This window comes from Uloborus diversus, chromosome 5 (genome assembly GCF_026930045.1).
Source record: "Uloborus diversus isolate 005 chromosome 5, Udiv.v.3.1, whole genome shotgun sequence".
NCBI lineage: Eukaryota > Metazoa > Arthropoda > Arachnida > Araneae > Uloboridae > Uloborus > Uloborus diversus.
The window spans coordinates 179,589,847-179,614,599 of NC_072735.1; the positions used below are offsets into that span (position 1 = coordinate 179,589,847).

At 33.0% G+C, this 24,753-nt stretch overlaps 1 protein-coding gene across 1 annotated transcript in view; it reads left to right on the forward strand.

Moving 5' to 3' along the window:
- LOC129223312 (ubiquitin carboxyl-terminal hydrolase 8-like) overlaps positions 1 to 18,873 on the forward strand; it is a 79,863-nt gene extending 60,990 nt beyond the window's left edge. Inside the window, exons 17-23 of the mRNA XM_054857878.1 lie at positions 99 to 203; positions 3,379 to 3,597; positions 6,339 to 6,481; positions 8,784 to 8,910; positions 10,215 to 10,245; positions 11,230 to 11,315; positions 18,817 to 18,873. Coding sequence (XP_054713853.1) covers positions 99 to 203; positions 3,379 to 3,597; positions 6,339 to 6,481; positions 8,784 to 8,910; positions 10,215 to 10,245; positions 11,230 to 11,315; positions 18,817 to 18,873 — 768 coding nt within the window. The remainder of the gene's footprint in view (positions 1 to 98; positions 204 to 3,378; positions 3,598 to 6,338; positions 6,482 to 8,783; positions 8,911 to 10,214; positions 10,246 to 11,229; positions 11,316 to 18,816) is intronic.
- The last annotated feature ends 5,880 nt before the right edge of the window (positions 18,874 to 24,753 follow it).

Genomic DNA, 24,753 nt, shown 5'->3' on the forward strand with positions numbered 1-24,753 from the left:
AAATATATATATAAAGAAAGCATGATGGTGTGCTTAGTATGACTAATGTAGTAGATATAAAGTCAATACTTTATTGACTTTTATTTGTTATTTTCTAGAACACAGTTAGTAGATGCTTATCAGTGTGCATCGGCAATGAACAGCAGGACTCGCATGAGTTTCTTGTTGTGTTGATGGAAAAGCTGCATGCCGATCTGAACAAAGTAAGTGCTTTTTAAGTAGTAGTTGTTTTACTTTTAGTGCAGATCAGACTGTTCTTTAATGTGTAAGGTATATCGAATGCAGGTATATTATGGTTTTTGTAAATCTTTTTTTTTTCACGAAAAAGAAACATTTTGAGTTGTAGGACATATTTTTTCATTGTGGCCATTGTTGTTATCCAGAAGCTCAAAACATTTTTTCATTGAAAATGGGGTTGCTTGTTGCCCAGAAACTTTTTTTACTGTACTATCATTTAGGCTAACTCTATACCGCTTTCATATTTTTCAGTATAGTTTACTTATTTTAAACAAAAACTAGTTGATGACACTATGCAGCAGATTGTATTATCTAATCTTTCTAATGCTTCTGGTTGGAACCTGTAGAATTTCATTAGCTTGGACTACTAGGGTATCCAGATCGTCAAACTTAGAAGAGTATGGATTAAACAAAATAACCTATAAATTGAGCCAAAGGGCATGAAGAAACTACAACGAGACTTCAGTAACTCGATACGTTCATAACTCGACTACCCCAGTAACTCAACATTTATTTTTCTTATGGTTGGCCCAATGCTAATTTTCATGGGCTCTAACTTGACACACATTTACAGAAACCTCCATAAGTTAGCAGGCAATTGTTATTTAAGTCCAATCTTTTCTACCAACATTCTTTCATATTGGAACTTTTCTGAAAATTTTATGCTGTGTTTTTCTTGGTCAGATAATCCTTTTCTGAAAATCTCTTTTAGATAATTCCACCATTTATCTAGGGAGTCAGTCACTACACTCTGTGCTTTTAGTGCAATTCTCAAAGGGTAGGACAAATACAAAGGGGAATCCTCTAGGGAAAGAAGGCATCCAAGGTTTGCCGATATATATCAGTCGATACATATCATGATAAATATCACGATATATATCCGATATTTATTTTGAAAATATCATGATATTTTGATATTTTTGTCATTTATTTTTTCAACTATGGTATTTTCAATTTAAAAAGCAAGTTAATCATAGTAATTTTGTTTATTCATTAAAAAAAGTTATTTACTATATATTATGTATAATACATCATTAATAAAACAAAGTAATATAATATTCCTTTTTTACTTGTGTTTTATATTCATAAAATTATTAGTAATTTAGCAATTTTAATTCATATTAAAAGTGCCTAATTAAATGTTAAATGTACCTCATAAAAAAAAGAAAATATCTCATGACTGTGCAGCGAATAATGCATATTATTTATTCCTGAATCATATAACTGTAAAAGTAACTAACAGAACAAAATGAGTAAAACAGCTAATGCGAGTTTAACTCCATTAAAAGCGATAGATATGTGAAATGAAATATTAGACACAAATAATGAAAGAAACCTTAATTTGAAGTCTACATATTGAAATTATAATATGTGAAACTAAAGAGTGATTTGAAGATGCATTTACTATTTTGAAGACTTTAGTTTGTGCTAATTGAAAATCTCGGATGTATATCAAAATATCTGATATATATCAAAATATCGGATATTTTCGATATTTTCGAAAATATAATTTTTTTTGGACCCTGATTATGACATAATTTTCAAACAAGTGTGAGCAGGACTTATTATCTTTAACAAACTTGACTGACAAGAAGCTTTTATCTCTTTTCAAAAATTATGGATTTATTCCTCTCAAGGTATTTAAAAATATTGTCAATTTTATTATCTAGTTTCCAAAAAAATAAAATGATAAGAAAATTGATTTACTGGAATTATTTTTCATAATGTGAACGTTAAGCCTTAGTAAGTAAACGATACAGAAAGTCTTTAGGACTTAAAATTATGGAACCTCTGTAAATTGTCATCAGCAAGTCTACGTGTTTTCCTATTCCCTTGGGGTCTCGAGTTATCAAGGTTCAACTGTACTGTACACATTAACAATTGTATTTTTAATTCAAAAGGATGATGTATACAGTGCTGGTAAAAAAATTGCATCACCCTCGCATTTTCACAACAATGGGATTATGTGAGAAGTTTTGGTCGACCCATTAACGATGAATGTATGTGAAATTCTGCAAAACTTTTGAAATAAACATTTAACAGCACGAATCCGATAATTGTTTACGTAGATTGGAGCTGTTTCCGAGCCAAGGCAAACTACTGACCCCATGCACATTTTTCCATTTCTGAACCTGCGTGTGAGTTTAGAGATAAAAAATTTCTTAACCCTATGTCAATTTAAGTCTAATGGCAGGATAAAGATTTTTAAATCGTTACTTACCAGTTTTGTCCTATGGCACAGAGCAGAATCATCCTGCAAAATGACGTTTGGAACTGAAGTAAAGTGATACCGGATAGTATAGGAAGTAATTTCTCCTCCAAAATGCCAATATACACCTGAACGTTTACTGTTCCTTGCACAAAGTGAAGCCCACCAACTCCTTGATCTGAAATACATCCCCAAATCATCTGGGATACGGGATGCTTGACTGTGTGTTGAATGCAGTCAGGATGATATTCCTCTCCTTTGCGGCGCGAGTGGTGCAATTTTTTTTATCACCACTGTATAACTGCATAAGAGGAAAATACCAAAAGGCGGCAGGCAAAATACATAATTGCGCTATTTCTTCCTTAATTTATACACTATTTCCACCTAAAATGACTGTCTGGGTTAAGTGAAGTTCATTTTAATAGTTTCTGGAATCTAGATTAATGAAGGTTTACTGTACGCCAAAAACCTTATTTGAAGTCGGTGAAATTTCTCGAATTGCAGTGTAATATTCTATGTAAAATAATAAATGATAAAGGTCTTGAGGGATGTGGTGCTGTGTAGTAATAATACTTCTAAACATTAGTTTTTATTGTTTAAAAGTTTTATTTTTGTTGCTCAAAGTGGCAAGCCGTATGTGATTCAAAACGTATGAAAATGATTCTATATCATAAATTGTAGAGAAAATTTTGCAATACAAAAAAAAAAAAAACATGGTGTAATTAGATACTAGATAATAATGGATATTAACACCTTAGCTGCTAAAAAAATCATCTGAAATGTAGTACTCCGTCCGTTTGGCTAATCAATGTTGTACTGTGCATAACTTTACTGTTTCCTTCAGAAGTTAAAAGCTTATTTTTGAAATTTCTCCTGCGATCACTCAGCTTAGCAAGTATGTAGTAAATTATATAGTGTGGGCTCTCTTTCAGAAATATATGAGGTCCTCTCCGAAATTGGAGGCCAGCACGGTGGACGAAAACACCTTCTGGCAGCACCACAAAAGCTACAACTGCTCAAAGATTTCCGACGTTTTCGAGGGACTGCTCAAATCCACTTTGACGTGCCTTTCGTGTCGGAAGACGTCCGACAGCTTTGAAGTCTTCTCCTGTTTGTCTCTGCCTATCATGACCTCCCGATGCACTCTCAAGGTAAGTTCCTTCTTGTTTCACGTGTGGCTCTGCTAATCTTCTCTCTAGGAATGAAACTTTTCTGGGGCCGCCCTGAAACTTCGGGTATTTTTAACTAACAAATCCTGGGATTCTGAGTTGTAGAATCCCTATTTTCTGGTTTAAAAAACGTTAACAGTTTTCCTTAATTTGTTAATGGATATCCAAAGTGTCCATAGCTAAAGATGTAATTTGATGCTCTTAATTATGCTGCATATAGAATGTATTATTAATAGTCTTTCCAATATTAAATATAATTATTTTCTAATATTAAATATAAATCTTCTCCAATATAATAATGATTCTTTTCCAATAGCTGTGTAGACTTGCTTTTTTTAGAAGTGCTGAGAATTATTTGTCTACTTAAGTTTCAGAATATGAATTACAATTAGAAAAAAACTCCAATTTTGTAAGAGCAACAGTTTTCTCAGAGCCCTTTTGACTATGACCTTGTTCTCACCTAATTCTACTTGCATGTTGTACAGTGAAACCTCCCTTAACGGACACTCCCGAATAACGGACACCTCTAATTAACGGACATTTTTGCAAGTCCCAGTCCCTCAATATAGGCCATTCCATGTAATTCACTCTGAATAACGGACACTCCGAATAACGGACAGTTATTTCACAAAAAATTTCCCTTGCGATCGTAGCACTTCTGGGTTTTTTTTCTTTTCACAGAATATCTTAGTAACTGCTTGCCTTACAAAGCGTTTCATCCCCCACAACTGATATTCCACCCTCCCCCCGTTATTTCCTGATCACTATTTCTTGGAATTAAAAGGGTGGTAATGGGAAGGGGCAGCGATTGGGGCTTAAAAGTTGGGGGCAGAAAAAAAAAAGAACTAAAAAACATGGTACTTTTTGCGGGCAGCAAAAAATGAAAAAGAAAAAAAAAGTCATAATTTTGTTCCGGCTAGTTTTGAGAGTATTGAAGCAGATAAATGAAAACTGATATCAGTCTAACAATTAACGTACGTTTTTCTTAAGATTTTAATGAATTTTGTATGCAATAACTATTCAAAAGTTAAGATAAAAAAATGAAACTGGGCGCTTTTTCTTACTGGATCTCTCGGGAGATGCAATTGAGCAGACCGGCGCCGGAAGTAGTCGGCTTTATGGCTGCAAAAAAGCTATGTCAAACTATTTTAACTGATTACTTTAGTTGATTAAATGCTTTTTAAGACAAGTGTGTGCTGTTAATATACCTTTATTATGAAAAAACAGATTAATTACACTTGACGTAAAATGTAGTAAACCTTTCGCAATTGTTTCGATTGTGTTCTACAAAGGGAACAACAGCCCATTTTGAAAAAGGTAAATTAAGTAGTTCCTCCTAATAGCGGATACCTCCCAATAACGGACAAAACTTCTGGTCCCTTGACTGTCCGCTATTCGGAGGTTTCACTGTACTTTTCAAGGTTTTCGGACCTGGTAGGGTTATCACTTTTTTCAGACGCCAAATCCAGTCGCCTTAGTCATGTTCAGAGGGTCGACTTGTGGTGTTACTGTAACATTCTGTCTATTGAACAGCCAATTTCTTTTTCTTTTCTTTTTCTACATTAAATTATAGAACCCTGCTATTGTGATATATAAGTGTAATTGTGTGCAGTCGGAAAAACTGCAATGCTTTTATTAGCAATGCTCTAATAAATCTTATTAGCAATGCTCTAATAAATCTTATTAGCAAGCCAGTATAAAAGTTGGGAAACAAAAGAGCCTCTGCATTATTTGCATTGAAGATAATACTTACTACTTTAAAAGTAAATGGTTGAACTTTTTTTACAAATGCATTTACTTCCCTTGCAATTCGTTGCTGAAAGACATATGGGTGTATCTCACAAAAATTGAAAAAAAAGTTATGATTACCACAGAAACGTCCTAAAGTCGATTTTATAAAATGACCAATAGGCATATCTCTACAATAAATAGTGAAAAAAGTTACAGTCACTCACACTGATGACAGTTCACAAGCGAGACAGTAAACTGGGAAGCATTAAATCGGTTTTCTGCAAGATGCTTAAAAGTGAGATACGCTCATTCGTCTTTTTAGTGATGAATAATGCACAGTTATATGCTCCCCTGTGAGTGTTTATTGGTTGAAAGCAATGACAATGCCTGGCACGCAAGTGCTTTTATAGCCGCCTTCCCTCTCAATGGTCCCTCAGAAGCACTTACTTTCCTTACTTAAAAACAACATTTTATTACTCTTTTGAAGGAAAAAGGTACATGAGCCCATTAGAAAAGACTACTAAATATACTTTTTAAAAAAAAAGAGTCTTAGAGTGAAACATCGTAAGTCGAATCATAAAGTGGCAAGGGACGATTGTTACTAATATTTAGCATAACTCTTTTTTGTTCCTTTTTTGGCATTGAGCATCTTATTATATGCTTAGCATTGTATTTAAGGCAAGGGCGCCCATATAGGGGGGCAAGGGGGAGCTCGAGCCCCCCCTTTGAAATTAGAACTTCCTTGCTTTTAGTACTTTTTTCTTTGCAAAAATGTAAAAACATTTTTTTTTCCAGCCACTAATGAATAAGTTATTTAAAATGTCAAATTTTAATGACTCTAATCTGTCCTGAAATCAGTTTGCATGGGGAAAATATCCAGTAAACCACGGGGAAAATATTTGAGCTCCCCCCCCCTTGCAACTTTGCATATGGGCGCCCATGATTTAAGGATTTAAGAAAAACCTTGAATTTATACGCCTCTTCTTTTATAGGACTGTGTCCAGCATTTTTTGAAGTCTGAGAAAATATCAGGAGAAGCTGCCTGGGACTGTCCCAGATGCAAGCAAAAGAAAGAGGCAGAGAAAAGACTGCGTATTTGTCGACTGCCAGAAATCTTAGTCATTCAGCTCAAAAGGTACTTCATATTTTATGTTGTGTCTGAAGCTGTATGTTTGCGTGTGTGTGTTTTATTTAATTGTTTTTTTTTCTCATAACAAATCTGATTAATCTGTTAAAATTGAGCTTACATTTTTTCAAAAATTCCATAAAGTACCCTTGCAGCATTTAAATTAGCACAAAAAATTTATATACTGCTAAACTTTTCAAAAAATAAACTATAGCACAGGGTACAACTACCCTACTTGAAGGGTGTCTAGCGGCAAAACTATTGCCCAGAAATGTACAAAATTTTACGGACGACATAATAAAGGAATGGAATTTGTTTGAGCGAATAAAAAAAAAGAATAAGTTCAAAATTTTGCCACTCGAAGCTGTTTTTAATCGAATCAACTACTTCCTGATCATCAAAGCTCTATCCATGCCACTTTTAGCTTCGGAGGTATTTGAAACATCTGGCAAATCGTTATAGTCCTCAAACTTTACTTGATCTTTTATACAGATAGTCACAACATGATCATAGAAATTCAAAGAGCATACTGTGGTCAACTGTAGACAGGGTTGGCTTTTTGCCGGCAGAAACTGGTTTTTGCCCTGCCAGTGGCAGAAACTGGTTATAACCGGTAAAAACCGGCAGAAACTGGTAGAAACTGGCAAAAACTAGAAAACGTTTTTAATAGCTCTAGTAATTACTTAATGACAGACAATTAAGTAAAATAAAAAATATAACTCCATTTCGTCATTGCAAAAACTTAATATAATAGTTATTTAATAATTAGTGTAAAAATATGTTAAATAACAAAACTGACATTTCCAAAGCAAAGTAAAAATTTTTTCATAGTTGAAATTGCTATGCGTTAGAAATTTTAGCCTTCTAATGTTGTAAGTAACAAATTTTTCAGTTTGTTGTTTATAATTATTTTGTTTGCATTTAATTTAAAGTGTAATATATATATATATATATATATATATATATATATATATATATATATATATATATATATATATATATATATATATATATATCAAATATTTAAATAAATACAGATTTGTTTTATTTCATTAAACTCTAAAATTCAAGAACTTCTCATTTTACACTTAATATAACTGAACAAAGCTATTCTAAAAGAGCTTAAGCAAGCAGTTACTGATAATCATTTACTCGCCTATATGCTCCATATTAACCCTGATTATGTACCTTATACCATTGCTTTACAAAACAAATCGGCCCCTTTTCCCAAAACCTATTTTTCCAATCACATGGTAACAACTACTCCAAATACCGCATGGTGGTGCAGTTTGAAAAAATGTGCTATAGATGAAAGTTATGTGAATCTTGCTTGTTCTTTGAGGATAATGCCAGCTAGTTCTGCTGGGATTGAAAGAATCTTCTCAAATTTCTCCTTTGTGCACAACAAATTGGGAAATTGGTTAGGTTTAGAAACAGCGTCAAAACTTTTATTTTGTTAAAGGCTGCTGCAGTGGGGAAACAATGTAAAATTTGATTTTGAATGGTGGTAGTGTTGTAAATAAATTGTATTTGGGTTAATATTTAATTATTTTTCTTATACATTTTCTATTGTATGTCAGGAGTTGCATTTATGTCATTTTTTGAGTTTCTGCCAGTTTCTGCCATAAATGTGGCAGAAAGGGGTTTTTGCCATGCCGGTTTTAACCGGTTTCTACCAGTGGTTTTTACCGCCTCGGCAGAAACCTGCCAACCCTGACTGTAGAACATCCTATCTCACAATTCCGGAAGGTAGACGAAAAAGATAACCCTCTTGCTGAATATGTTTTAATGCAAGATTTGTTTTGAAACCATTGTCAATGTATAATAAATGTGTAACTCATAAAGATGCACTTTTTGGTGGTGAAATTTTGGAACTGCAGTGAAATCCTGTTACAATGAAATATTCGTTTCAATGAAACAAAGTTTCAAACCTGATTCAATTTCCATTACATTGTCAGAATTTTATTACATCAAAATTTCTGAAAGGCATTAGAAAAATTAGCAGTTTCAAAGGGAGTTTTATCTTTGATTTCAGTATCAGAATCACTAGTTACTGTTTCTAACTCTTTGCCTATTTCATCAACTTCAATTGCGTAGCCAGAAAACTTTGTCAGGCGTGACTCAATCATAAAATCCCATCCCTGTTGTAAATTTACCCAAAGAGTGATATCTATAACACTATCAGCAGGAAATATCTAGAAAAGAAAAGAAAAAATAAAAGGTATATGTGTGTTCATTCTGCTGGAGTAACCTAATATAATATCTTTCAGCAAATTCTTTTTGTTAGAACTTGATTAATGTCACATTTCAGGTTTTCCTACGATGGTCTGTGGAGGAAAAAACTACAAACTGCTGTGGATTTTGATTTCACTTTCGATGTGCCTTGTGAAGAAAATTCAGAGGAACGTTTTCGGTCCTACAGCTTGTATGGTGTTGTGGTGAGTATGATAAAGCATAACTTTAAAGTTAGTATTATACAGCTCATTTCATTTTTGGATCATTACAGCTGGATAGTGTCTTTTTTAGCTCTTTGATACTTTTTTCAATGCAATTGAATATGTTTTTATATTGTTTTCTATTAACCGCATTTTTTTCTTCCAGTATTTTATTTTGTGCATGAGAATGAATTACCAACAAAGTCACAAAAACTAATATTCTTCTTCAACACTACTCTTATAAAATTAGATTTTAAGCTTGGACAAAATTGACTCATTTATTAAGGAACATTTTTAATTTTTTTTAGGATAAAAATAAGCAGGTGTTAAACATTTAAGTCAAAGTAGAAAAGGAGGGTATTGAATTTGAGAGAATGCAAACTTTTCAAGTGCAAAAGTACTAAAAATATTCTTTGCAAATAGTATTGTCTTCTTTTCTGCCTACTAAACATGTATCTATATCCAAGGGAGAGCCTCTACTTTGTTCAAATATATTTAAATATTGACCCTTGAACATGCTGCAAAATTGTAATCAATTAAGCAAGGTTGAGTATTGTTTGAAAAATTAACTTTTGGGAACTGCAGTCTGAAATCTGAAAAACTAGTTTCAAAATTTTAAAGAAATACTGTGTAGTTTAGGAATACAATGGTAATTTACAAATTCAGGCACTTTTACAACTGTTATTACAGGAGAAGACCATTATAAAGCACACCTTGGGACCAGAATTTTTGCGTTATACAGGTTTTGGCGTTATATAGGTCATTTCACAAATTTTTTAACTAATATTCAAAAATACCTATATATTAGCACTTGAGAATGAGTTTTATCTGTAGTGAGTATTAAAGCACTAATTATACAATGAGTCATTCACAAATAAATATGTTTCTTTATTACAAGAAAGTGAAATATCCTGCACTTCTGCTAGCTTCATGGTTTGCATACCAGCTGCATTTGGTTTGCATACCAGCAAGAACCGTCTGGTATTTTCATTTTACTGTGAATGCTAATTTTCATTTAAAAGCTTTGAATTAAGATGAAAATATGGTAAACTGTTTCAAAATTGAATTTTCCTAACAATTTTTATGTTTGCAAGGCAAAACAGGGGGATTTTTTAAACTTCAAAACTTATCATTTACTTCTGAAAAGTTGTGCGGTTTATAGAGAATTGCGTTATACAGGTCGGCCTTATAAAGGTATTCTACTGCATTTCATTTTCAATAAAAAAAAATCTGAATAATATTTATTTTTAGAAACATTAATTATTAATACTTTTATCTCATACATGTTTATTTTTATCTTTCCCTAGAACCACTATGGTACCCTTGAAGGTGGACATTGTAAGTATTTTTCTGATCATTTTGAATATTTTTAAATGTCGGATTAACTTAGTGTGTGGCAACACTTAAATGTAAATTTATAACTGTGATTGTAACTATAAAACTAGTCCCAACCTATGCAAGCAAGCTGCTTGCCACCACTGAAGTTTCTTTTGTTACTTATTTATTGTTTTGTTAAAGCTATGTATGTGCAAAAAGTGTGAGAAATTAAAGTCACAATTCTAGTTCACGTAGGAATCTGTTTTAACTCGGCTTCTACTTTAAGCTGTCCAAAATGGAATACTATGTGAGCATCAGACTAGATGTAGAAGTAGATGAATTTCAATTTGAGTTTAAGAAAGCATATATATATTAGGTTTTTTTATTATTATTTTTTTAAACAGTTAAGAGGGTGGGAGTGACTCTGCTGCTAGAGTTAACATATTTTGAATAAATACTAGGGGGCTCTGCCATTTTACATGAAAGATCAACTTGGTTCAAAGTGATCCTGCCGCTTCTAGTCACTTTGAACCCTGTGAGAAATGGGATGTAAACGATTAATAATTGGTTTTTCTTACGAAATTACAAAGATTTAAATCTTTAAAGAACTTGATGTTAGGAAATTGATCTAGAAACTGGTTTTGAATGGTCACACGATGATCAAACACATAATTGCTTGCATTGTTCAAGAGTTCAAATAATACTTTTCTTGTAAAAAAGCAGTCAAAAACTTTGTACTATGAAATAAGTAAAATGACACAAAGTGTGTAAAATACAAATAAAGTATTTTAATAGAGTTATTTTAATACTTTATTTGTACTTTATATAATATTTTTCTTGTTTATTTTGTGGATCAGTTTTTCTTCCATTTGAGATAAAAAGAAAAAACATGCTTGTTGTAAACACTTCAGTTCTGTTTTAAAATCGAGATTATTATTACTTGCTTATGTTTCTACACCAATTTGTTCCCAATTTTTGTTTCTAATGTACCTTAACTTCCTGCAGATATAGCATACTGCAAGACTGTATCTCGAAAATGGTACAAATATGACGACCATGAAGTTTCAGAAATAAACGCTCTAGATGTCAAAGTAAGAAGTTTTTTTTATTTAAGTAATAACATTAATTTATTCTTGATTAAAGCGTTTATGATGCTGTAAGAAAAAACATCAAACACTTTGTATTAAACAGGGCTGACAAGAAGTCATGTTAGCCTAAGCAGAAACAAGGGTCAAGGACTTAGGAAGGGCCAAGCACTGAATTTGAGCAGTATAAGTTTATATGTTCTATGGGGGGAGGGGGACCTGAAACCCAAAGGCCTTGGTTCTCGACAGCCCTGCCACTTAAATGTGAGTTGTAAAATGGCACAATGTAAATAAAACAGGCATGATAGTTTTTATGAAAATCGTCCTCTTTTAAAGGATTTCTGGCTGTCTTTGAGATTGATCTAGATCTGAAGAATTTGGGATCAAAAATATGGAGAGGGAAGTGGTGTTTTTTTTTTTAGTGGTGTCTAAGATTTTTCCAATCTTCTCTCAATACCCTGTTTTGCAACAATGTCAATATTTCATTGTATAATTGTATGTACTTTGCCAAAAAAAAAAAATCCCTGCATTTAGTTCCTTCTCCACCTCTTGGGTGATATTTGTATCAGTTAAAATTTGTATCTTTAGAGATATCCTTTTGCACCTTAAAATTGGTAGTAAAACTGGTTCATTTAATGATTTTAAACTTTCATGCTTCTTTATGCCCCCCCCCCCCCCTCCTCCAACATTTTCAACCATTCAGTTGTAAAATAAATGTAGATATGAGCTATTAATATATTGGAAGCTGAAATTAAGATTTGAATGATTCTCATATACTGGTTACAAAAGATCCTCGGTAGGATAGATAAATATTCATGATTTCTAAATAAGTGAAGACCATGGTTTATTTATTTATTTATTTATTTTGGAAACTATGCACCAGTGCATATTCTGTTAAGTAGTGCAATTTAACAAATAACAGCAGTTAAATAGCTAATTCCTAAGAGTATGTAAGAAATAATAGCAATGGGGAAATCACATAATTTTTTTTTTTTTTAATTTACGTCCTTCAAATAGTTAAAAGGGTAAAAAATTTAACTAACTTAGTAACAATATAAATGTATCCTCAGTATATGAATAACTGCTCAAAGTCTCTTCAATATGTGTTTTTGAAGAAGTGATTTTATTTATTATGATATCCCCAGTGATTTACTGCCAACATTTGAAATTGCAAAATTTCCAAACTTGCAGAGCTATTTAATTGTTTTATCGTCTTCAATAAATAAATTCAGCATAGTAAGACTGCAGTAATAAGTGCATTGCTCATTTGTGTAATAAATGCAGTTTTTAATATTCTGTATATTCCGAGTTTAAAAAATGCGAACCATTATTGTTGCACTTGCATCTCAAAGCTCATAAAGTAATGCATTTGATGAAAGGTTATACTGTTATCTCTAAATGGTAATTTGTACTTTATTTTGTAATCTATGCTATAGCAATATTGATTCTCACATTTCAGATTTTTTTATCTGTTTATTGATAGTTTCAAATTTGAGCCGTAAATTGTGCTGTAATAGTGGTGCCCAACCTTCATTCTGTAGGCCACATGTGACCCACGAAACCAATCTATATGGCTCATTCTGTTCAATGTTACAAATAAAAAACCAGGGTTGGTCACAATGTCACCAATTCAGAGCAAAAAATTCAGAACTTGATCTCTGAAAAACAGATGCAAACATTGCATCAACAAAATAAGCATTAATTAATTGATAATAACAACTGTTGGTTTGTAATTCACTTTCCTTTTTCCGTGTTTTTCTTCTCAATTGGACAATTTATATATACACTTATGTTTGAAAATTGCAACAACATGAAGGACTCATTGGAATGGAATAAAATGTATTACACATATTACTCAAAGTGCAACAAATAAACAATCAAAATTACAGATCACTGAAATAAAAATAACAGGCATAAATTAATATCAAATGTAGCTACCATACACAGCTAAACGAGCCCGTACACGCTTTGGCATCGAATCGTAGAGGTGCTGAATGTCAAATGGGGAATAGCATCTCATATGGCTTCAAACCCAAAGTTCATCCGTACCAACTGATGGAAGAGACACATGGGCAGGGGTGATTGTGTTCCGGTATTTTACTGAATTTCCGGTATTTTCGGACGTATTTCCGGTGTTTTTATGTCCGAAAATACCGGAATTATGTTTTTTTTTTATGCTTTTATCTCCCTACCTCTGCAATTTTTTAAAAATTATATAATACTCATCAAATATACCTGCAAGAGCCTTAAGATGGACACCTATCCCTTAAGATGGACAAATGTCAAGATAATTTTGTATAACACCAGCTCAAAAGTAACTTTGTAACCCATTAAAATTTTAATCAAATGTATACACAATATTTTGACTCAGAACTATTTAATACTATGGCAAAAGTGCACTTAAGTAATAGGGGCCAAAGATTACCCCCCCACCCCCCACCCCGTTCTCGCTTCGAAGCTTTCAGGTATTTTTTGATGAACTCACAATCACCCCTGCACATGGGTGAGTCTTCGACCAGCACAATCCCAAATATGCTCAACAGGCGTCCTATCCAGAGAACGGGCAGGCGAAAGAAGTAGCGTAACCTGTTGTGCACTGAAGACCACTTGAAGGTTACGTGCAACATGTGGAGGTGCATTTTTCTGCTGAAACACTACACCAGGAATGCTCTGGAGAAAGGGCAGTATCTCTGGTGTCACAGTGTCCCTGAATGTTGGTTTATTTTAGTAAGTTACTAATAGCCAGGAGCTAACGACCAAAAGGCACGACCTTGAGGGTCACGGATTTTGACAAAATTCTAACTATAGGTCCATTCGCACTAGGTATGAGCGCAGGTCAAGCGGTTTAACTGCATAGGCCCTGATTTGACTGCAACGAGGGCCCAAAGTTGCTAGTTTGGCCCTAAAAATCTAATGGCATTTCCATTGGAATTTCAGACTTCCGACACTGTGTTCGATCTCCCAACACCTTTGGCATCTTTTGTTAGTCAATTGAGTATAAGGGAGAACACATATTTATTTATGGGCACTATTTAAGTTATCTGAAAAGTCGAAAAGCACTTGTGTTTTTTTCTTTTTTGTGTGTGTGCCACGTGCAATAAATAGGAGCTTTTTCTCCTCTCCCATTTTTGCTTATCAATGTGGGGTATCTTTGATAGCAGACGATAAGTATACAGTTAAAGTAAATATTTTTATCAGCAAATGATAAATACTTTTTACTAGCACACGATTAATATAAAACAAAAATAATTAGTTTCATTTGCAAATGATAAATATCCTGTAACTATGTTATTTTGGCATTCAAGTTATTGAAATTAAAAGTAGTAACCAATTTAAATTTGAGAACTGTTAGACCACTAACTATTTTCACAGCTCCATCCTAATTTAATTTACATTTGTTATATAGCCAAAGAGTGGCAACACTATTTTACTCTTTATTTAAATTTTATGTAAATTACCTTTTTATATATATATGTTGAAATAAAATAGAGGTCGTCTCTTGACTCAGAAAATTGGTTCATGTCTATTACTTATTAGACGTAAGATCCACGGAAAAATACTGCGCATAGCTTTTAAAGCTAACAAGAACCGCTTATTAAAAATTAGTATCCAACATAATTAATTCGAAGGTAAGCATGCAAATGGCTCATACTGCAGTACAGTAGCAGAAAAATGGATGAAAATGGTAATTTTAAAGGAAACTCTGTTGCATCCTGGGTCCAAATTATCAACTCCTGACCCCCGTTGCAGCCGAACTAGGGTCTAAGTCAAACCGCTTTACCTACGCTCATACCTAGTGGGAATTGACCTATGTCTAGAATTTTATACAAATCCGTGACCCTCAAGTTTATGACGTTTGGTAGTAAGCTAAAAACAGGCAACTTAATACCAACTTAATTGAGGTAGTGGTCTACCGGGAGGAAATAAAACATGAATCATGTTTAACAAATAAAACAATTTATTAGATAAATACATTCAACTTTAGTAAACAGCAAAAAGTGTTAAGCTCGAAAAAGGGTTATGAAATTTAATCCAATCATCGCAATGGAAACCCCCCACAAAATATGAGGTGCAAAAGTTTTACTATACTGACTGAAACAAAATCAAGTTCGACTGCTACTTGAAGACAAGTTCAAGTGGAGGATCGATGAACGCGAACACACTGTATCCCATGTGAGAAGCTATTCATCTGTTGACACAATCCCATGCTGGATGGCGGGAGAAACTCCGACAAAACTTGCTTGGATGCTGCGTATCATTCCGGGCATACCGTCAGTGGGACACTCCATATCACAGGACAGGAACTTCGTAACAACCGGACATCATCCGTGGGTTTGTTCATACGTTAGACTTTCACTTTAATTAAAAAATTAAATAAAACTAAATTAAATCACATTAAAATTGAAATAATAGGGAAATAACATGAAACTGGTGTAAAACAGGGTTCGTACGCTCCTTCAAAACTCCTTCATTCAGGAAATTTTCCTAAAGGGCCCTTCAAACGCCTTCATTTTGGTTTTAATTCCTTCAAAACTCCTTCTTTTTTAGTTCAAGACTACATAATTTTTCTCTATGACAGTGACTTGAACTACTTCAATCGACAACTTAACATCGTCACTAGGGCAAAGGTATATTTACGGTTTTGATGTAGTAATTTCGTATAGTTTTTTTTTTTTTTTTTTCTCATAAAGATGTGATTTACAAATTGAGCATAGGAGTCATAAAAGTTGAAGGTGAAAATATTATTAGATGACTAAGACATTTCATAAGTGAAGTACAACATACTTAAATGGTGCTTGGCTATTTTTTCAAGTTTTATAACTATTGCTTTTCCCTCCACCACACTCTCAGCGGCAACAGTCAGTTTGTCTAATTATTATTTAAATATTTAAAAATACATAAGTAGATGTACTATATTAAGCAATTGTGTTAAAGAAAGCTATCGTTTAGTAAATCGCCGTTCTGACAATGTAAAAAGGGTCATCCATGTTTGATGTCATAGCTTGAGGGGTTCATGAAATTGTGACAAGGGTAAGAGAAAGACTGATAAAAAGTGACATCACACAGTTGTTACAACAGTATGTTATGACGTGTGACGAGGAGTAGTAGGGTGAAGGGCCCAATACAGATTGATTTTACTACCGCTTTTCGGTACTTTCACAAAAATCTTATTTTAAAATCGGTACTTTCACAAAAATCAAGTTATAAAATCAGCAGCTTCACAAAACTAACTTTGAAAATCGACACATTCTAGAAACAATATTAAAAAAAACGAAAGTTTCACAAAAACCTGTGTTTTAAAATAGAAAACATGTTTTTCTGTTTAAAACATAGTTTACTCATAAAATAAAACGCTAAGATAATTTATATGAACGATCGCTTAGGTAACAGCTTTTTCATAGTATTAAACTCAAATTTCACTGTTTTTCGCCAAATTGCTTTTAAGCAATCTTTTAGCATCAGTTTTAGGGGATGGTGTTTTCCTGAATTGTACACAGTACAAAGCTTTTTGAACTGAGATACAATGATATTTTCCCTATCTCTTAGGTCCCCCCCCCCCCCCCAAAAAAAAAAAAGAAGTTCGAAATATTAGTTAATGACATTTGCACTTTTCAAACTAACATTTAAATTGCTCTAATTTTCTGAGACAAAAATTAGAATGTGCCTATAAAGATCACAAAATCAATGCTGATAAAAAAAAAAAAAAAAAAAACTTTCACAAAAATAGAATTTGGATGCAATACTTTCACAAAAATAGGTAGTGGGAAAAAAATCCTGGATTTGCCTCTGCATTTTGTGACAAAGGGGAAGGGAGTCAAATACGATGAATAAAAGTGCAACACCATTTAAGGACAGCCCATTAGTACTCCTTCAAAATCTCATTTTACTCCTTTAAAACTCCTCCAAAAATCCTTCATTTTATTTCTGAAATTGAGTACGAACCCTGATACCCCATTGCCATATGATTTCGAGTAATCAGGTTGCATCCTACCCGCAAGTCATCATGCATGCCCAAGTAAATGCCCAAATGTTTTTTATCATAGGAATTTTTAGAAAAGTAGTGTGCAAAATATCATGACAGAATATTAAACAAGTTTTAAAGTAGAAAATATAGGGAGGAAAATGTTACACACTTTCAGATCTGCTACTACTACTACTACCACAACAATTTCTGAAGATAAAACCAGAAACCGAGGTCTGTCTTTTTAGCAGACGTGATTTTTGCAAAACATTATTTTCTGTTTCAGATATAGGTGATAAATTGTGTTTCTCTTACTTTCCAAAGAAACATTTAAAAGTCCCCCGAGAACCCCAAATCTTTAAAAATACTAGATTCAAACACCAAACTACCAATGCATCTGTCAACACCCTTTTCTTAGGAATCTGGAATTTTCTCGATTTTCCCTCCCATTATTTTTTCTGTGCTAGCTGTGGTGAATGGTAATCCCCCCCCCCCACCCCTCTTAAAGTTGGATTTAACATTGAAAACTTCAGGCAGATGTCCGTAAACAATAATCAATGTCATTTTAAGCTGCAAATTTTGTTTTATTGGAAAGAACTCAAGAAGTAGCGTCCGCTGATTCGGTCGCTGTATTGGATTAGACGATACAGAACGGTCGTTATAACGAAAGCAAATTAACATAGAGTTTATAGGGACAAAGTTGGGACTTCTACCACTGGTCGTTATAATGGGACGGTCTTTATAATGTGTGGTCGTTATAATGAGCGTCGACTGTATTTCCCATTCGCAAATGACCATAAAACATAGCATTTAGGTAAAATATGAGACAAAGAATCACTCGGTGACCGACCGTAACTCAATTTTGATAAAAGTGCAGATACGACTTTAGTACTTAGGGGCTATTCATTAATTATGTAAGGATCACGAGGGGGAGGGGGGCTGGGAAATCTCTACATACCCTTACTTTGTGGGGGGGGGGGGGGGGAACAGACCCATTCTTACGTAATATTTTCCAAATTGATATTTTATATTAGAAATTGTGCGGTCTAGTGGTTTGGCAGGGATGCTATTTCATTTGCTTCTGGAAGGTAAAAGATGTATTAGAATGACCCGTTTTTTACTTATTTTTCAAAAAATGAATAATGTAAAATATAAAATAAGAATCGCACTGTGTATGTAATGTCTTATTTTTAATTAGTATTGCATGCCATACAAAAAAATATTTGTCGAAAAAACACTGTCTAGATTCCTTTTAGTAAATATTTCTTTGAAAAAAAAAAAAGTTTGCAATTTTTTTAATGATTTAATAAGGATTCCAGTGATTTAAGTTTTGTTATTTTATTATTGAGAAAAACTAAATGGAATCTTATGTAAGATGGGGAGGGGGGACAAAATTGCCAAAATCGTCCTTACATAATTAATGAATGGCCCCTTAGTACGGCAGTATACACTTGTTTGTATCTTTAATTTCCAGCACCCTTATGTAACATTTTTATGTACACTGAAATGTAAGCATTTGTACTCAAATCATACCTCTCTTTTCAGACTCCTGCTGCGTACCTTCTCTTCTACCAGGCAACAGACTACCAGTCACGCCTGTAATGCAGCTGCTCTTTCTTCCAGTCAACCTCCTGAATTAAAACAGCCCCGTGTTACTTTGCATCACTTTCATTGCTTGGGCACAAAGACAGATATGAGGGTAGATCAAATATAAATTTGACTCTTGATTCTGTCGTTAGTAAAAAAAACTGGGCAAAATTTCAAACTTTGTGCAATTCGCTCTACACTTGTTCCCCTTCTTTCTATCCTGACCAGGCCCGGCTCTTGGGATAGGCCGCCGCCCAGGGCGGCAGATTTTAGGGGCTCAAATTTCTAAATTGAAACATTTATGTTTTTGAAGTATGAATATCTGTTTCAGCATCAAAAATTTCACTGCTTCAATGCTAAAGAAAAAAATGATAATTTAGAGTGTGTACCAGTGCTTGGAAATGCAAAACATAGTTCGGTAATTTAACAAGAAATTCAATTTAATTTTAGAGGCGGCAAATTGCATGATTTAAAAGTCTTTCGAAAATATTAATATTGGTATCGGTGCCATAAGTTGCACAATAATGTCAAAAAGATAATTTCAAGTGTGTACCAGTGCTTGGATATGTTTGGAATTTAACTAGGAACTCACTTAAACACTTTACAATTATTTTTATTTTATTAATATATTATTATTTTATATTAGTATTATTATTACTCAATGGGGGGGGGGGTGACACTTGTCAATATCGCCTAGGGTGGCAGAAACTACTAGAGCCGGCCCTGATCATGATGGCATCAAAGACTTAACCATCTGATAGAAAAAACGTGTATCACAGGAAGGGACACTATGCAGAAACAGAATGGCTATTGCATTTTTTTTTTTTTGGTTGATACTAACAATTTTTTAAAAGGAAATTCCGGTAAAAACTTGATTTACCCTTGTAGATCCTCTTTACAAACCTTGTGTGAGAAATGACACTTTTAACTTTTGTCACAATAGAACTATTGAAAAAAAAAAAAAATGCTGCATCAGTTTGATTTTTAATCATTTTCCATGTGCACTAATTTATTTTGTATCTGAGATTCTGTTTAGTTTTGGACTATATTAATGTTTGCTTCTTAAATTAGTAGTTTTTAAAAATATTTTTGTGTCTTTACTACACTAATAATGTATAAAATCTCTTTGAAAATGATATTTTTTTGAAACCCTACTTTTATTTATTTGAGTGAAAATCCAATATTAAAAGCTATAGTTATTGTTCAAGGAAAGGCAGGGCTCTTTGTATGTCTTTAATTATTTTAACTTTTTAAAAGTGATAATTTTTTAAGTGAAAAAGTATTTTAAAAAACTAATACAAAGCACTTGTTTAAAATTGAACCATGCATATTTGCTATAGCAATTATGTAAAAGCAATAATAATAAGGTCGTAGCACAATGTCAGTTCATAATTCTGTTTAAGTGATACATGGGCACTAAAAACATTTTTACTGATTTTTGTAACTATTTTTAAAAACCAAATGGGGGGTGCTGTTATGGTTTTACTTCAGGTGTATAGGGGGTTGAAACAGAAAATTTTGAGGTCACGCTGGATTTAATATCTATGTCTTAATGCCAATTTTTCTGATAGTTTTCTAAGAATGGAGCATAAAACCATCCCAGAAAAAAAGCCATTGAAACCTTAGTTTTTAACAAATTGTTCATTCACTGGTCAGCCTACCCTACACTTGGATTTTTTTTTTTTTTTTCCCCATGTCTTTTTCTGTTTTCTATGTTTATAATTTCATGGTAAAGCTCTGGCTTTGAGGGTGTTTTTTAGCTTTCATTTGCATTGATATTAGTCATCCTAAGGCCACTATATGAGCTGTTAGAGGCACTAGTTCAGCTGACATTTTTGTTCCAAAATCTGCTTGGAATCAGGTCAGTCCAAAAGAACAACCAAAAAAAAAACTTACATCTATGCTTTCTATTATACATTTTTTTAATACAAGTTGACTGTTATAGCCTATGAACAAAATTTCCTTAATTCAAAATTTAAAAAAAAAAAAAAAAAAAAAAAAAAGTCGTTTATACCGGGTATCATTTTCCAATCAAATATTGTTGCTTAAAAATATTCAATTGTCTTGCTATGGTGTGACTCTGACAATGTTTACTTCATTTGGGGTTTGTTAGAAAGTGTTATTTTCACTGAATGTAGTTGGGTTACTGTTGTAGTCTTGCAGGGTTATCAACTGCTCTTCATTTTGCTCCACAAAAATTGAAACTCCTCAGCTCCGCAAATAAGTTCTTTTGCTCCTCATTTCTCACACAAAAATTCCATAAATGAGCATTTTTAAGCAATCATGTAAATATGTATCTAATGTCTCCAATCAAACATCTTTCACAAAAGACTAAAAAATCTACTCAATAATTAATAGATCGTTAATCTTTGATTTCATTGAATTGTTGGATATTTTTACACTGCCCGAATTATTGTCTCTTTCAATGTTATCTTAATTTTTTAATGATATTCAAAAGCTTTTCTATTTCTATTATGTTTTGTTATTTTGATGTTCTTATAGCAGACATGTGGATGAATTAAAGTTATTTGTACTTTCAGTATGACATAGGTTGCGTTTGACGGCCTCAACCGGTAACTAACCGCAGCGTTCTATGAGATCTACCAGTTACTGGTTGCTACCAATGTTATTCTATGAGCCTCACCGGTTGATCTACCGGTCGAGCGCAAGATAAGCTGGTTGGCTGAACCATGTGACATTTTTGACCAATAATAAGTATTTTTCACCTGCGTGTTATTCGGCTGCGCAAGTAACTGGTGATCAACAGAAAATGTTCGATGAAGCATTGGTTAGTGAACAACCGGTTAGCGGTTAGTAACCGCTGAAATCATTAGCTGTCATGTGATCAACCGACCGGTTGAGGTCGTCGAACGTAAGCATAGATTTCAAAATTCTTTTGTAAATATATATATATATATATGCTATGTGCTATATAAATATATGCTATATATATATATATATATATATATATATATATATATATATATATATATATATATATATATATATATATATATATATATATGTATGTTTTGGACATTTATCAAAGTAGAAACACAAACTAAGATATAATTTAATTTTCTTTGATTTTTATACAAAATTTTAAACTGCTCCACAAAATTTCAAAATACTCCTCAAAATTACCGCAACTGTAATGTTGGCAAGCCTGGTCTTGCAAAAATATTCCAACTAAAATCTGCAAATAACATCTCTTTTTTAACAATGTATCCCTTTTTTGATGATCTCCCAAAAAAGAAATAAGCATTGCCAAGGTGTCATAGCTCAACTTATCTTAGCCACAGTAGAGATTTTCTCAAATTCTTACCAAATATTGTTTTGATGCAAGTACAGGCGATTGTGGCAATATTCCCAAACTCTTTAGTTTTGAATCAAGATCAGTCAACCTGCCCTCTATAGTAGCTCTTGGTTATCCACAATAATTTGCGCATTAAGTTTGGGTGTTGTATTTGCCGGAATTCTTGTATTTTAAAAAAAAAGAAACTAATTCTTTTGCTTGCTTGCAATGGGATCGTTTCCGAAATTTTGAAAGTATTTTACATGCTTAAAAACAAAGGATCTGACCATTTTTTAAATAATTTGACAAAATTAAATATTTTTTAAAAATTATTTTAATCGGTGCGCTTTTATTGTTTACGTTTCTGCCGATGGCATCGCAAATGATGAAATGCCATTTGTTGAGCCCAATATTTAATTTGTTTCTTGATTATCATAATGTGGGAACATGGTAGACAGATATGATAAAGTACATCCTTTGTGACGTCATAAAGACCACGCCTTATTTTCAAAATCGGACATTTTAAAAATTAGTTAAAAATTAAGCGTAGGGGAAAATGAAAGTTTTTTCTCGCTCCATGTTTTTTTTTGCTTATTCTATCAATTTCAGTGACTAAAAGTAGTACTTTTGACTGAAGGAAACAACCCATTCTGTAAATTGATAGAGAAATTCAAAGCACTGAAGAAAGTCAACATTCTCTGTGATATACCTTCCTTTTTCAGCAATAGCATGAAAGCTTCATTCTAATGCTTTTACTTAGTACTCGATTGCTGTAATAAGCTTCTCCTGAGCATTAAACACATCTGCATATGTAGCCAATGAGTCACGTGTCATTGAAACGTGTCAGCAATTCTTCCATCAAAATATTTGTGATACTTAAAATTAAAAAAAAAAAAAAACATTTTATTTATGTATTACTTTCCAAAATATACGTTGAAACTCATTTTAAATTGATTTTTAAAAACAAAATTTTTTTAATCATTATTATTTATCTACAACATTGCCTGTCTTGTTATGTTTTAAAATGAGTCTTGTCCGTTATTCAAATTCCTCCGAGAGAATACTATTTAATTCCACTTTTTGTAAATCGCTGTATATAATAATGAAATATGTGAATATATTGTAGATACAGACGTGAAACAATATTTTATAGTTGTGTAAATAGGTTGTTTTATTATTTAATATTTTATAAAACTCTAATTCTGTTTATTTTATATATACATATATCTGCCTCTTCATATATGATATATTGTATATTTTTCATAGACTTTTCTTGCACGTGAGAGAATATAATGATCTGTTACATATGTAGATATTACTTTTTTGTTGAGAAATAAAAATTTAACTATTGATTGAAATCCTGTTTCAGTTTTTTTGTTTGGAGTAGGTCACAAAACATCATATACATTGGGTTCCCATAGTGAGTGCCATGGCACCCTGGGATAAGAGAAGTGCCACGTAATGTTCACGATATCAAATCATTGTTGTGAATTAAACAGAACAGTGCAATTTTTACTCACCCAAGTCTCACCCAGTTTTTTTTTTTTTTTTTTTGCTTTAATAATAAAGCTAAAAGTCTCTCTGTCTGTCAGGATCTCTGTGACGCGCATAGCGCTAGACTGTTCGACCGAATTTCATGAAATTTAGCACAGAATTAGTTTGTATCATAAGGACGTGCTCCTTGAAGCGATTTTTCGAAAATTTGATTTTGTTCTTTTTTCTATTCCAATTTTAAGAACATTTTCCCTTGCAAAATTATCATAAGATGGACGAGTAAATTACCAAGTTATAATGTGGAACCATAACATGGGCAAGCCAATTGGCGAGAAATTCATCATACATGATTTTTAAATATACAAACCAAAAGACCTTTTAATTTTCTACTACGGGCAAAGCCGTGCGGGTGCCACTAGTGCTTTAATAAAACATAACACAAAATGCCAGTCCACTACATTAAGAATCTTGAAAAGTCTTACTCATGAGTGATAACCCTGTTTCTACATAATTGGTCTTTTTTCCGAAATCATACAAATATACAGTCTGCCCATGACATACTTCGGACGATCTTACAACTTACAGTCTGGAACAACAGAATTGGCAAACGTTCAGTTGAAACGAGTCTATCTGAATGAGGAGGAAAATTAAGTTTGATGCACATGTTCCACTCTTCCCCCCCCCCCCTCCACCTCATTCGTGAATGGCTTTGCAAGGGTGCAAGGGTCACCAAATGTTCTTAATTTACCTATTTATAGTACAGTGGAAACGATATGAAGAAATGACTGTGTAGAAAAGTAACAAAATGTTACAACATTGAAACACCCCGACAGTTACCCCATTTTCTATGCAAAAGACATCTGACACGTTGAGATTTACTAACTCCCAAGTTTTTCTGTAAACTGCTTCATAGTGTTGCGTAAAAAGTGACAGCAGTACTGTACCAAGACCCCACTTTAAAAAAAAAAAAATGTTCAGCATTGAACATTCACGTGGACTTTCCTCCTTTCATACCCTCCTAATATTTGCTCATTGTGCACTGTCATCATTGCTAACAATGCTGGAAAAAATTTCCTTTTCCTCAACTTCCTCAAACATAGCCCTTA